Below are 12,370 nucleotides of genomic sequence, written 5' to 3' on the forward strand. Positions count from 1 at the left end.
TTAAAAAAAAGAAATTTCTTCCTATTTTATTTATCCAAGTAGACGAGCCCAATTCTGATATCGTTTTCACTTTTTCTTTATAAGGAGTAAATAAAAAGAAGAATTCTGGTCAATAATTTAATAAAAATTAAAATAAATATAAAAATTGGTATATGATTTTGTTTTTGGGTCTCTAAACAATGTGAATATTAAAAAAAATTAAATAACAAAACAAAAGTATTTACAAGATATCAATTTCAATTTGTGTCGTGTAATATAATTTCGAATATAATTTGTTATTACTAATAATGATTGGAATAGTACAATCTTTAATATAAATTGGCGTACATGCATGTGTTATCGTGTATACTATTTTTTATACATGAATGATGGTATATTAGTAAATGATAACAATGTAATATTATTAAGTTAATATATAAAATAAATTTATATTTATTAAAAATGAAGTGAAATGTTAAAAATAAAGTGAAATGAATAGATAAATTAATTGTTGATGAATAAAAAAAAGAAAAAAAAAGATAGAGTTTTATAGAAAATAGGCAAAAATAACCGTTAATTTTAAAAATTTAATAAATAATTATATTGTAAAGAATAGAATTGGTATTATGAGATGTGGACACAAAAGAGAAAATCCTCTTTATAGATTACTAGCAAAAAAACATACGCGATAGCGCTTGTGTGTTTAAAATAAAAAGAGTTTTCCTAGAAAACAGTCAAAATAAAAGAAATTTTAAAAAAAGTTAAAGATAAACTAATTATACAATAATTAATTTTTAAAATAATAATTAAGGGTAAAATTGAAACGAAAAATAAACACAAAATAGGAAATCTCTCTATATTGTTATAGATTGTTAAAAACTTAGTCAAACATATAATAATGGAAAAATAGTTATAAAATTTAAAAAATTCATTAGAAAGTATAAAATAGTTAAAAATTTGAAGTGATGTACATTTAAACATTATTATCAATTACAATTAAATTGTTTATCAAATAATTGAAAAATAAACAGATAATAAAACTTAAAAAATAGGAGTGAAATAAATACCGTAATTGAAAATTTTATTTTAAATATACATAATTGATATTTAGAAATAAATAACATTGTCATTAATAAACATTTCACTAAAGTAAAACTTTAAATGTGACTCACACGTAACTCATTAAGTTATTTTTAATTATATGTATAACACCTTAAATTGTCAATCTTCTTTCTAAATATTGTTTTGGTTATTTCAAATTCCATCAATAAATTTGTAAATTTTGTCTATATTATTTTATGTTCATTGAAAATAAAATTTTTTCTTGTAAATTTAATTTATCTTCCTTTGTCACAATTAAATGCAATCTTAAGTATGAACGGATTATCTTTCAATCAAGTTATTTTGAATTGGACTAGAAAAATTGATAATATTTTTTAATTTTAAAAATATTTTGAATTCATTTACAAATTGAGTAAATGAGCATTTAGATAATGAAATTCAAGAATATTTATTACATCTTATATGGAACTAAAAGAGGTAGTTGATTTGAAAAAAATATAATTGTTCAAAACTTTCCTAAAGTATTTTCCAATGATATACTTGGTTTGTTACTCAATAGAGAGATTGAAATTTCAATAGATTTGATGTTTGAGATTGAACCAATTTATTAAAGTTGTCATTTTAATTTTCAACTCTTGGACTAGCCCTGACCCCTCTAGAGCTAGGCCCTATTTTCGTGGTCCACACACCAAGGGCTTTTTTCAAAGCCCATGGCACCTAAAGCCCCCAAGGTAGTGGTTCTGCAACATGTGCTCTCATTAGTGACTCTAATTAGGATATACTTTAATTAGTGACTCAATAGGTGCTTGATAATGTCCATTTTTATCTCTTTTTGTGTGTTTATTGTCATGAATAAATCAACTATTGCCTAGCTTTTATCTTGTTATAGCCTCAAGTTTAGTGTGTTTTGTATTGTTTTGTGTTTTAGTTATTTTATGCTTGTTTTGCCTCTAATCTCTTTTTTAAGTATGTTAAATAAGCTAATAGGAAGCATTTGTGGTGAAAGAAAACAAGCAAGAACTCAAGGGAGCATGACTGAACAAGAAAATATTGATTTTGAAGCAAATACCCACGTCGAGCGCCACTGTAATCATGCCCAGTGCTTCAAATACATAATGATGTCAAACTGCCTAAGGCTGAGCGGTGGCGAACTGGGGTTGAGCGCTACAAGGCTGAGTGGTGGAAATTGAGGCTGAGCGTCATTCAGTTCGCAAAATTTGGCGCTAAGTGTTGTTGAGACAAGGTTGAGCGGTGGCTCACTAACATGTCAAAAAAATGGATTTTTAATCTTGTTTCTCAAGAGGGTTTGGAAAATTCCTCATTTTGCACAATAGAAAAACACTTTTGGGTGCTTGGAGAGCCTCTTAGAGGTTGCTAGGAGTGTTGGGAAGCTCTCCCACTTCTCCTTGGGTCTTCTCCTCCATTCATGGTGGTTTTTCACCCTTTTGGGGTTGGAGAGGAAGATGAGTCACGAATTGGAGGTGTTGATGTGAAGGGGAGGCACAATTGGAGCATGGAGCAGCTGCTAAGAGTCTTGGGAGAGGTGTTGCATCTTCTTTTTTGTTTCCATCTCTTCCCTATCTCTCTAATTTGTAAAACTTAGGTTCTCCACCATGGACAGCTAAACCTATTTGTTGAGATTAGATGCAATGAACTGAATTCTTGTGTATTTTATGATGTTAATTCATATGCTTTTCCATTTCTATGTTAGCATTTAATTTCCATGCTTAATGCTTGCTTTGGTTTGGCCACCCATGCATGATTTATGGATCTTGAGGTGTTGGAAAATGTCTTTTGAACCTATAATTGAAATTGAATGCCTAATGGAGCTTGTATCTAGGGATAGAACATGATTCATTAGTAATCTTAAGACTCTTGAACTTAATGCATGATTTGACTTGTTGAGGATTCAAGGAATTGAAACTTGATGAGTTATCATAGACTCAAAGTTGCTAGGAATAGGATTTGAGTATTTTTGTGAGTTGATTTTGGCATGAAATTGGAATTGAGATGTTTGTGAATGTATGAGAATAATGTGAATGAAATCTAGTCTTGACAATTGTATATAATCTATGTTAAATTTTTGTTGCACACCAACTTTTTTTATTTACTTGTTTTCCCACATCTTTCTCTAGTTTTGTGTGCTCAAAAGATTGGAGTGGAGTTGGTCATCCTTCATTCGAGAAGTTAGCTCTAAGAATTGGTTAAAAGTGATATGTATTCTGGTTTTTTAGAGAAAGGATTTGAGTGATCCCTCCATACTCTTAATCTGGCAGAGAGAAACACCTATAGGGAGTGTGAAATAAATTGTGTTTTTCCTAACCTGGTTTTCTGTGTTGCAACGTTAGATATCCCTTTTTTTCTTAGTTTTTTGATGTAGTCTTAATGTACTGGTGCAAAAAAAAAAAATTGAATGTGGGTTGGCTTCAGTTGGAGACATAATGACCCTATCTTGAGTTGGGGCTGCAAGTGAAATTACTCCACGTTTGAGCCAATTATCACATGGCAGATTTGGAAGTGAAATTGTGGTGTAGTGTGTTTTTGGAAACATGTTGGAGTGGTACCTTGTCACATCAGATGGACCCGTTTGTGTAGCAGCTTCCTTCGGTGCAACATACGAACCTTGGAGAGGTGTAGTGCAAGCAAAATCTGACACACTTTTCTAGTGCAACTGGAACGTGAATTAGTGGTTGCTTGGACAGTTGCCTCCCTTGCCTAAGCGGTGTAAATTGTAGTTTTTGTGTCCAAATTTTGGTCTCGTTTAGATTGGTTATAATTTTCAAGTAACAACAACCTATATTTGGGCTAGTGAATGATAGTGAAAACACTAGCTTTTGGAATCACTCTTTTGGTACAATCTAGAAGAAGTTGATGGTGATTCCTCTAGTGTCTTAATTGGAGATTTTGGATGCAACTACTACGTGAATCATTGTTTGGTAACAACCTGTTCAGATCCCATTTGGTGCCAACCATTAAAAAAAGCAAGTGCGTTGTGAATTAAGTGTAGAATATGCTTTAAACAGTGAAAGCAAAGGTATTGGTGTGCAACGTGGTGGACAATTGGCACCGAATTGTTGCCACGTTCATCCACTCAATCCTAATGAAACATTCAATTGCCAAGTGGAGCTAGGAGTTATTATTGATTCATCAAGTGGTTGGGATAATAACCAATTTTGGTTACGTCAGGGTGGTGATTCTTAGACAACAGTTTTGGCACGTTGTAACAGCAAATATCAGATTAAATTTCTTTCGGTAGTACTATATTGGCACAATTTGAGAACGGTACATCTAGTGCAACAAATTTCTTCAGTGGTTGTGGTTCGATGATGAGAAGTAAACAAATTATGGTGTCATTGAATGTTTTGTGCAAGTCAATTCCTTAACTCACTAAGAAACATTTTCAAGCGGTGCAACTTATGTAATTAGAGATGTTCATTATGTTTGGTTGAATTAGTTTGGCAACATGCATAATAGGAATGTTTATTTCTCTTTTGTCTCAAGCGGTGGCAACCCTTCTGGTTGATTTTGGAAGCCTTTTAGTGCAACAATTTTCTTCTGTTGACTTCATCACTCAACAACAACCAATTTTGGGTTCTAATAGCTTGGAGTTCGAGTGGTTGCAGCTTGAATCATGGTGCCTTCATAACAAACCTTTCTTGTCACATTCATGGGAATTGGAAGCATGACAGAACCAAGTCGATGTAGCAGCTATTGGGTAACTAAAGCAAGCGTTTGGCAACAACATACTTTTTTTAAACGGTGGTGGCATAGTTAAAAGGGCTGAATTGGCAACAACATTTAAGTCCATTCGGTGGCAGTTGGAACTTTGATGTAGCAGTGCAGTATTTTGAATTGAGTTGGTGGCTCTTTTTTGGTGCAGCGTGGTGATTTGATCCATTCGGTGGCAACCTCCTCTTGATATAGCGTTAAGTTTCAAGAGTTAAGGGTCCAATTACACAACAACTGAAACGTTGCTGCCTTGCTAAAATTGCAATATGCAACACAACATCTTTTAGCAACCAAACGGTGCATTGACTTTAAGTTGGCAGTGTTTTGGTTGAAGTGGTACACAGTCCCAAATTTGTTCCGAGTTGGCAGCATAATATGGTTTTATGATTCAATGGGTTTAGCACATTGTAGTAGTAGCTACATTTGGTGCACTGAATGGGATCACAATTTGTGATTGGAAATTTCAGACGATGCGATATAAAAAGTTTTGTCCTTTCTCTTTTGGTTGACTTGGTGCTTGCATTCATCCAAACCTGGTTTATCAAATGTGGCCACTAGAATTTGTGGTTGAATTCTCTCCAAAAGGGAAGGATGATGAAGGCATGACCAACAGAAGGGTGGTGCCCAACGAGAGCGACACGTCTTGAAAACTTCACATATGTTATTTTGTGTTTTCTTTAATTAACGGTTGTATTTAGGAGTTAAGCCATGCTTAGTTTGACCTATTTTTAGGACAACTTACTCTTAGACTATAAATAGAGAGAGTTTCCTTCATTGTAAAGACAGATTTGATGAATTGAGAGTTTCTCTACACCTTTGAATGTGTCAAATCTCACAATCTTATCTTGGGTGCTTCACCCAAGTGGTGACAATGGTCTTATTTTGAGTTTTCCGCTCAAGTGGCGACCTTTCCTTCACTTATCTTGGCGTTATCTCTAAGTGGTGTGACCTCCTCTGTTTGCTCCGCCTTCCAATCGATCCGCGTTTCGACGTCACCCCATGTTTCACCCCCTTCGCATTTTGTTGTTCTTCGTTTTCCCTCGTTTAATTATGTATTCATAAGTGTTTGTGGTTACGTATCTCGTTTTCCCCTTTATTTTGTGTTTGTAAGTGTTTGTGGTGCCCTTAGTCCAACCCATTTATGTTTGTGCATCCTTTCACGAACCCTAGCAAGCGTTTCTCCCCAATTTCGAACTTCGTCCTCCATTAAATAGGATTATTAAAACGTTTTGGAACATAAAGAACATCTTTAAGGTTGAGGAAGGGTAAAAGAGAAACATTACAACCACTAGTTTTTAGGATACGAGTCTCATTGGAAACAATAATGTGGTTGTCGAAAAGAGAAACATACAATGTTGAAAGAGATTAATGAAGGGTAATATGGCTTATCGCACTCAAGTCTAGAACCCAAGAGTCCTTACATAAAGTTTTAGAAACATTAAAAGAAGAACTGGAGTTCTTACCAATCATGGCTAGAGAGAAAGTATCAGAAGGTGGCTTATTAATAGACTCCATGAGAGATTTCAGACATTCAATTTCAACACGAAATGCATGTACCTCTGAAGTTAGAAGATTAACATTGCTTAGTGGAGTTGTCATGCTTAAGTAAATAATAGGGATTCCTTAACCTCCTCTTAATTAAAAGAGAACAATAATACCAAAAGTTTCGGTAGTGGTAGTGGTAACAATAGCAACAATTCTAACAATGGCAATGGAAGGAGCTCCGACAACAGTTCCAACAAAAGTCCAATGATAGTATAGCGACAACGACTTCAATGATGGCTTCGCCAATAGTTCTAACAAAGGTCTAGCGACAATTCTGGTGGACAAAAAACGAGGTGCAACAATGATGACAAAACCACAAGTTAGGTACACTTTAGACAATCTCTATATTTGAAAGAAATGGATGTACTTTATGTAACTCTTAAAAGAAACCGTAACTAATACACTAGAAAAAATATACAAAAACACGACTATCAATCTTGAAAGCTATGTTGCCAACTTGAAAGAATTAATATAAAAGAAAATAAATTTGTATTGAAATTGTTTATGTGGAAAGAATACACAAACTTGTATATATGGAGAACTCTAACCACTCTAATCTTAAAATAATAGTTACAAATTGAGCCGATTCTTTTAACAACTTTTAGCACATTTAATATTCTACCAACTACTTCTATAAATATATCTATAAATATATTTAATAATTAATTACCTAAACATGATGAAAGATTACATAGAGTCACATTTCTCGACGCTTAGTTTATAAATACCCACTCTATATACACCATGTGTTGTATGACGAAAAGGAGAGTAGACTTGATAACTACAACACCCACTGGCGACAAATTATTTATTATCTTTGTAATGAAAAGAAGGTATGTGAAATTTTCCATCTGTTGAGGAAAACGATAATTTCATAAATGTAAAATCTCTTTCGAAAATTGAATCACAATAAGAATTATCCAAGAGAAAACATCCTTCACATGAAAGGCCACGTATTAATATTTGCACTCAAAGCTATGGCAAACAAATGGAATTCTATTACAATATGAATTACAAGTTCCTTGGCATCAAGGAAGCCTGAAAGTTGTATGTGGATTGATTTGCCACAGGCTTACAGACAAACCAAATTCTTATCAACACAAATACGTATATAGAAAGAAACCACTCTTCATCAAGATACAGAAAATGATTAACTAAGAAATTGGAAGAGGAGCACCATTCCACTCTCCAAGGCATTCCAAAAGAGGATCAATGATTTTCCCTTGGCACATGGCAGTGAACACCTTGTCACACTCTTCACCGGGTGAGATAACCTTTTCACCAGTCAGCAACGATGTCCCTAACTCCTCTCTCACAAACTTGTACAACGGGTAAGACCTACATTCCTTGATCTTGTTGGGAATTGCACACTGGTCATTCTCATACGCAAGTCTTGCACCTTCCACTTCCTTAGGCAAGAGGGTCTTCAACTCCTCCTCAAAAGATGCAATCTTTTGGAAGATCGATGTGTTCAAGTTCTTCTCATTCTCTCCATTGGCCAATGCATACTCCACAAGCACTTGCCTCAGTTTCTGCATCAAAGGGTACGTGCCACTGCAGGGGTCGTCAATGTAGGCATACGTGTACTCTCTATCAACAACTTTCAACAAGTCTTTCTCACAAAATCTGGAAGGGTGAAGTTCTCCATTGACACCTGTGGTGAGAGTCCTCTTGGCAACTTGGCTCACCACATTCTTCACAGTGTTCTTCAAATTCTCCTCCAAATGCCTCAAGTCAATGGCCTGGCAAAGCGCAACGAGGAAAGTTGAAGACATCAGCTTCAGGATCTCAACAGCCTCGTTGGTTTTCCTAGACGAAATCAACCCCAAAGAGTTCACATCTTGGTTGTGTTGCTCCGCGCTTTGGACATGGCTGGTCACAGGGTTAGCCAAATACTGGAGTTCGGAGCAGTAAGAAGCCATGGCAATTTCAGCTCCCTTGAAACCGTAATCCAAGCTGGGGTTTCTGCTGGCAGTGAGATTCGAAGGCAATCCATTGTTGTAATAGTCATTGACAAGCTCAGAGAATTGAGCGAACATGAGTTTGCCAATGGAAGCAAGAGCCAAACGGGTGTTATCCATGGAGACTCCAATGGGAGTTCCTTGGAAGTTACCACCATGCAAGGCCTTGTTCCTTGACACATCAATCAAAGGGTTGTCGTTGACCGAGTTTATCTCCCTCTCAATGGACTTGGTAGAGAACCTGATCACTTCAATCTGAGGACCAAGCCATTGGGGTGAAGTTCTAAGGGCATAGCGATCTTGTTTGGGTTTCTGCAAAGGATCAACCTCGTGCATCTTCTTCGCAGCTTTGATGTAAGAGCTTCCATCCAAAATGTGTTCCATGATAGCTGCAGCTTCAATCTGGCCAGGGTGGTGCTTCAGCTTGTGAGTCAAATGATCAGTGAACTCGGGCTTTCCTTGCATCACTTCAGCAAACACTGCTGAGATAACTTCGGACAAGACAGCGAGAATGTTTGCTTCGAAGAGAACAATGGAGGCCAAGCCAGAGCCAACAGCTGTACCATTCACAAGGGCAAGCCCTTCCTTAGGTTGCAACTCAAAGAACTCGGAACCGATGTTGGCCAATTCAAAGGCTTCCTTAGCATTCAGAATCTCCCCAGAGGGACCCACAGCCTTGGAGTTTGGTCTGCCAGTTAACAAACCGGCAATGTACGACAAAGGTACGAGATCACCAGATGCTGTTATTGTTCCCCTGAGTGGCAAACATGGAGTAACGTTGTTGTTCAACAGCTTGGTGATGGCCTCCAAAATTTCAAATCTGATTCCGGAGTAACCTTGGAGAAGAGTGTTCACTCTCACAAGCATGGCTGCTCTGGTTGCAGTGTGGGGTAGGGTGCAATTTGACTCTGTACCGTTTCCAAATATCCCAGCATTCAAAAACCTGAAAGAACAATAAATTTTTTAAAAAGGATTAAGAATTATGAACCTTTTATAATTAGCTAAGTAATAAATAATATGATGCAGTTGGGTGGGGAATTAGGTGAAGGCATCAACGTACAAAACCAAGAAAATAAATTCATGAACACTTCTTTCGGAATAGACACCATGATAAGTATAGGAAAAAAAAAAGAAAAATAAATAATTGACATGACTAGGTAGCTGATGTCATAAAAAATAAAATAAAAAGTTGAACTTTTAATTTGGTGTAATAAATTTGCACAAAAAAAAAAAATAGAAAATTGAGGTAAGGAGTCAAAGATGGGGTGTTTGGACTTGGAAAGGTAGGAAGGCTAGGCAGTCTCACCAACCTCGCGTCACGTGCAAATAAACAACTGGCGTGATGTTTTCCTTTAATGAGTGAACTCGCCACTCGGCCGTTTCAACTCAACAGGACCTCGAGTTCAGATCCAGGTACTATTTGGACTCGTACAAATCTCCTTCGGGCCAGCTCGTGTCATGTCTTTTTATCTCTTTCTAGGCCCTCGTGTCGTGTCATTTTATCGGAAGGAAAATATTCAGCTCGTGTCAAGTTTTTCTCATGAAAATGATTTTTTAACGAATAATTATTGGAAGAAAAATAATTTTTTAATAATTAAATTTTCAAAATATTTTTATAATCTAAAATGATATTTTTTAAGTGGTCTTTTATCATCTATGATAACTTCTAATTCTAAGTGATCTTTTAAATGATTTTTTTTTATATATTTCAATATATCATTTCACTCATACTCATACTTTCCTCGTACTCAAATTGTAAAAAAAAAATGGTCAATTTGGATTCACACAAATCTCTTTCGAGGCCAGCTCGTATTCTTTTTATTGTTCTCCACTTAAAAGGGTTAAAACCACGTTTATTATTTATTATTTGTTCACCGCAAAATAGCTCGATGTTATTATTATGATAATAAATGAGCATATATTAATTATTATAATAATTTTTACATCAATCGTTAGTCCAAAGAGTTTCTATTTTTATATAAAAACAAAATTGTTCCAGTAATGGTCAATTTGCCATTGTTTAAACACCAGTTAAAGTATTTTTACCTGAAACCTCTCTAAACTAAAAGTAAAATACTGAGCCAACATAATACCAAATCTCATAAAACGCTTTTAAAAAATGTTATCGTATTAGAAGAAAAAAAATATACAACTATAACTAAAAGTAAAAGTATAGCATATTAAACTAATTTTTTTTAGTATAAGACACCAACTCGCTCTAGTAAAAAGAAAATATTACGAAATATTTGTGTGGTAGGTGAGCCAACTTATCGACATCTTTTCTCAACCATGAGAAATGAATAACAAAAATTATGTTCGTCTAAATTCGTTAATTAGGTGGTGGTGAATGTTTTAGGTAACCGAGCAACAATAATTTACTTAAGAGAAATGAAAGCAGTAATAAAATAAAAAAAAATAAAAGACACATGGGTAGGTGCATGGGTAATATAAAACTAGTACGGACAACAAAAACAGAAGATAAACAAGATTTAATAATATATAAAGGGATAAAGAAACATAAAATAATATATGATGGGATAAAGGAAGAGTAATGGAAGAGTAATTTAAAACGTAAACATGAAGTAGATCGTCCATCAATAATTATTTCTCATAATGAAAGAGGAAAGGAAAATAGAAAACAAACAGAGAAAACTAAAAAAATAAAAATAAAAATACTACTAGCCTAATTCATTAAAAGTCAACTAATTGTGTGGATTCAAATTTTTCCATACATTTCTTATTTTCCAAACACGCCAGCAAAAGTGTTAAAAAAAAAATCTTGTTCAGCAATGAATTTATGAAAAACAATTTGTTTTTTTTTTTTTTCATTTTATGATAATTCATCATGCAACTTTTCTTCACGATGCTGCACCACAGTTACAAGTTCGACAGAAACAAAAAAGAAAGAGATGTTACTTGTGAAATACGTTTTAAGATCAATATAGTAAAACCGCAAGAAGAAAAAAAGAAGGAGAAACATCTAATTTGTAATACAGGAGTTGCTGTGTTTATGCATGACATGTTGAAAGATGCGGTGATTCACGAGGTGCAACAACAGAAGTTGCAGATGAGCATGTGTAACGTAATAATGCATACTCAGAGAGAAGAGAGAGAGAGAGAGAGATTTTATTGAAAAAGTGATAATAATGACCTGATAAGCTCCTTCTGCAAGGCGCCACCTTGTTTGGTACGGCGGTGGGAGGTGGCACCGAAGCCGGTGGTGACACCGTAACTGTCGGTGCCCTTGTCCATGCTGTCCATGACCCAGTCACTGCTGGCCTTGACGCCGGCCCTGGCGGCCTCCGCCAGCTCGACCTTGAGACCCTGATCGTGCGCCGCAATGGCCGCGACCTGAGCGACGGTGAGCGTCTCGCCGCCGAGGCGCACGGCGGGCTTGCGGTAGTCGGCGACCATGCGCTTGACCTCGTCGAGATGGGTTCCCGAGAGCGCGTGGGCCGCGGCGGCCCAGTTGAGCGGGTCCCCCGCGGCATTGGCGGCAGTGACGCAAAAAGCGTCCTTACCATTGGGGATTGTTGCGTCCATTTGAGTTAGTGGCGCGTTTGGGTAGGTGAGTGGGGGAAGCGGGTTTAAATAAAGGAATGAGGAGACGGAGAGAGGAGAAGGAGTTCCTGAGCGTAGTAATGTGGTGAATGATTAGTTTGGTTCGTGAGTGGGGTTATATATAACGGAGAGTGTTAAGGCCGTAGCGAATCTGGAGCGTTGGTGTCTGGTAGGTGGGTATAAAGGGTGGTAACGATGCACAAGGGGTAGTGAAGGGGGTTGGTGGAGAAATAATGACAAGCGTTGGATTACCAGACCAAATCAGCGGCTCTCCTTCCGCGACGTGGCAATTTCTTTCCCCTTCTCTGGGTGCGATGTCACCCTTGTGGACTAGAACCCACTTAGCCACTTCCCTACCAACACAGGACGTGGAATACAACACAAACATAAATTATATCCTAACTCTTTTTTTCTTTTTTCCAATTTTTTATTACAAATTTTAAAAATTTGTTTTTTTCTAACCACTTAAACAAAGCTTTTATTATACATACAGAGGTGTTAATTAAGCATGAGTTGGATTGGAAAAAGATAGG

At 36.0% G+C, this 12,370-nt stretch overlaps 1 protein-coding gene across 1 annotated transcript; it reads right to left on the reverse strand.

Moving 5' to 3' along the window:
• Positions 1-7,231: 7,231 nt before the first annotated feature.
• Positions 7,232-11,946, reverse strand: LOC114192381 (phenylalanine ammonia-lyase class 2). The gene is made up of 2 exons (XM_028082088.1): positions 11,428-11,946; positions 7,232-9,219 (listed from the first exon to the last, which is right to left on the reverse strand). Exons 1-2 carry the CDS (start codon positions 11,817-11,819, stop codon positions 7,470-7,472), a joined length of 2,142 nt encoding a protein of 713 aa, XP_027937889.1. The 5' UTR covers positions 11,820-11,946; the 3' UTR covers positions 7,232-7,469.
• Positions 11,947-12,370: the final 424 nt, after the last annotated feature.

The sequence above is a fragment of the Vigna unguiculata genome, chromosome 7 (genome assembly GCF_004118075.2).
Source record: "Vigna unguiculata cultivar IT97K-499-35 chromosome 7, ASM411807v1, whole genome shotgun sequence".
Lineage (NCBI taxonomy): Eukaryota > Viridiplantae > Streptophyta > Magnoliopsida > Fabales > Fabaceae > Vigna > Vigna unguiculata.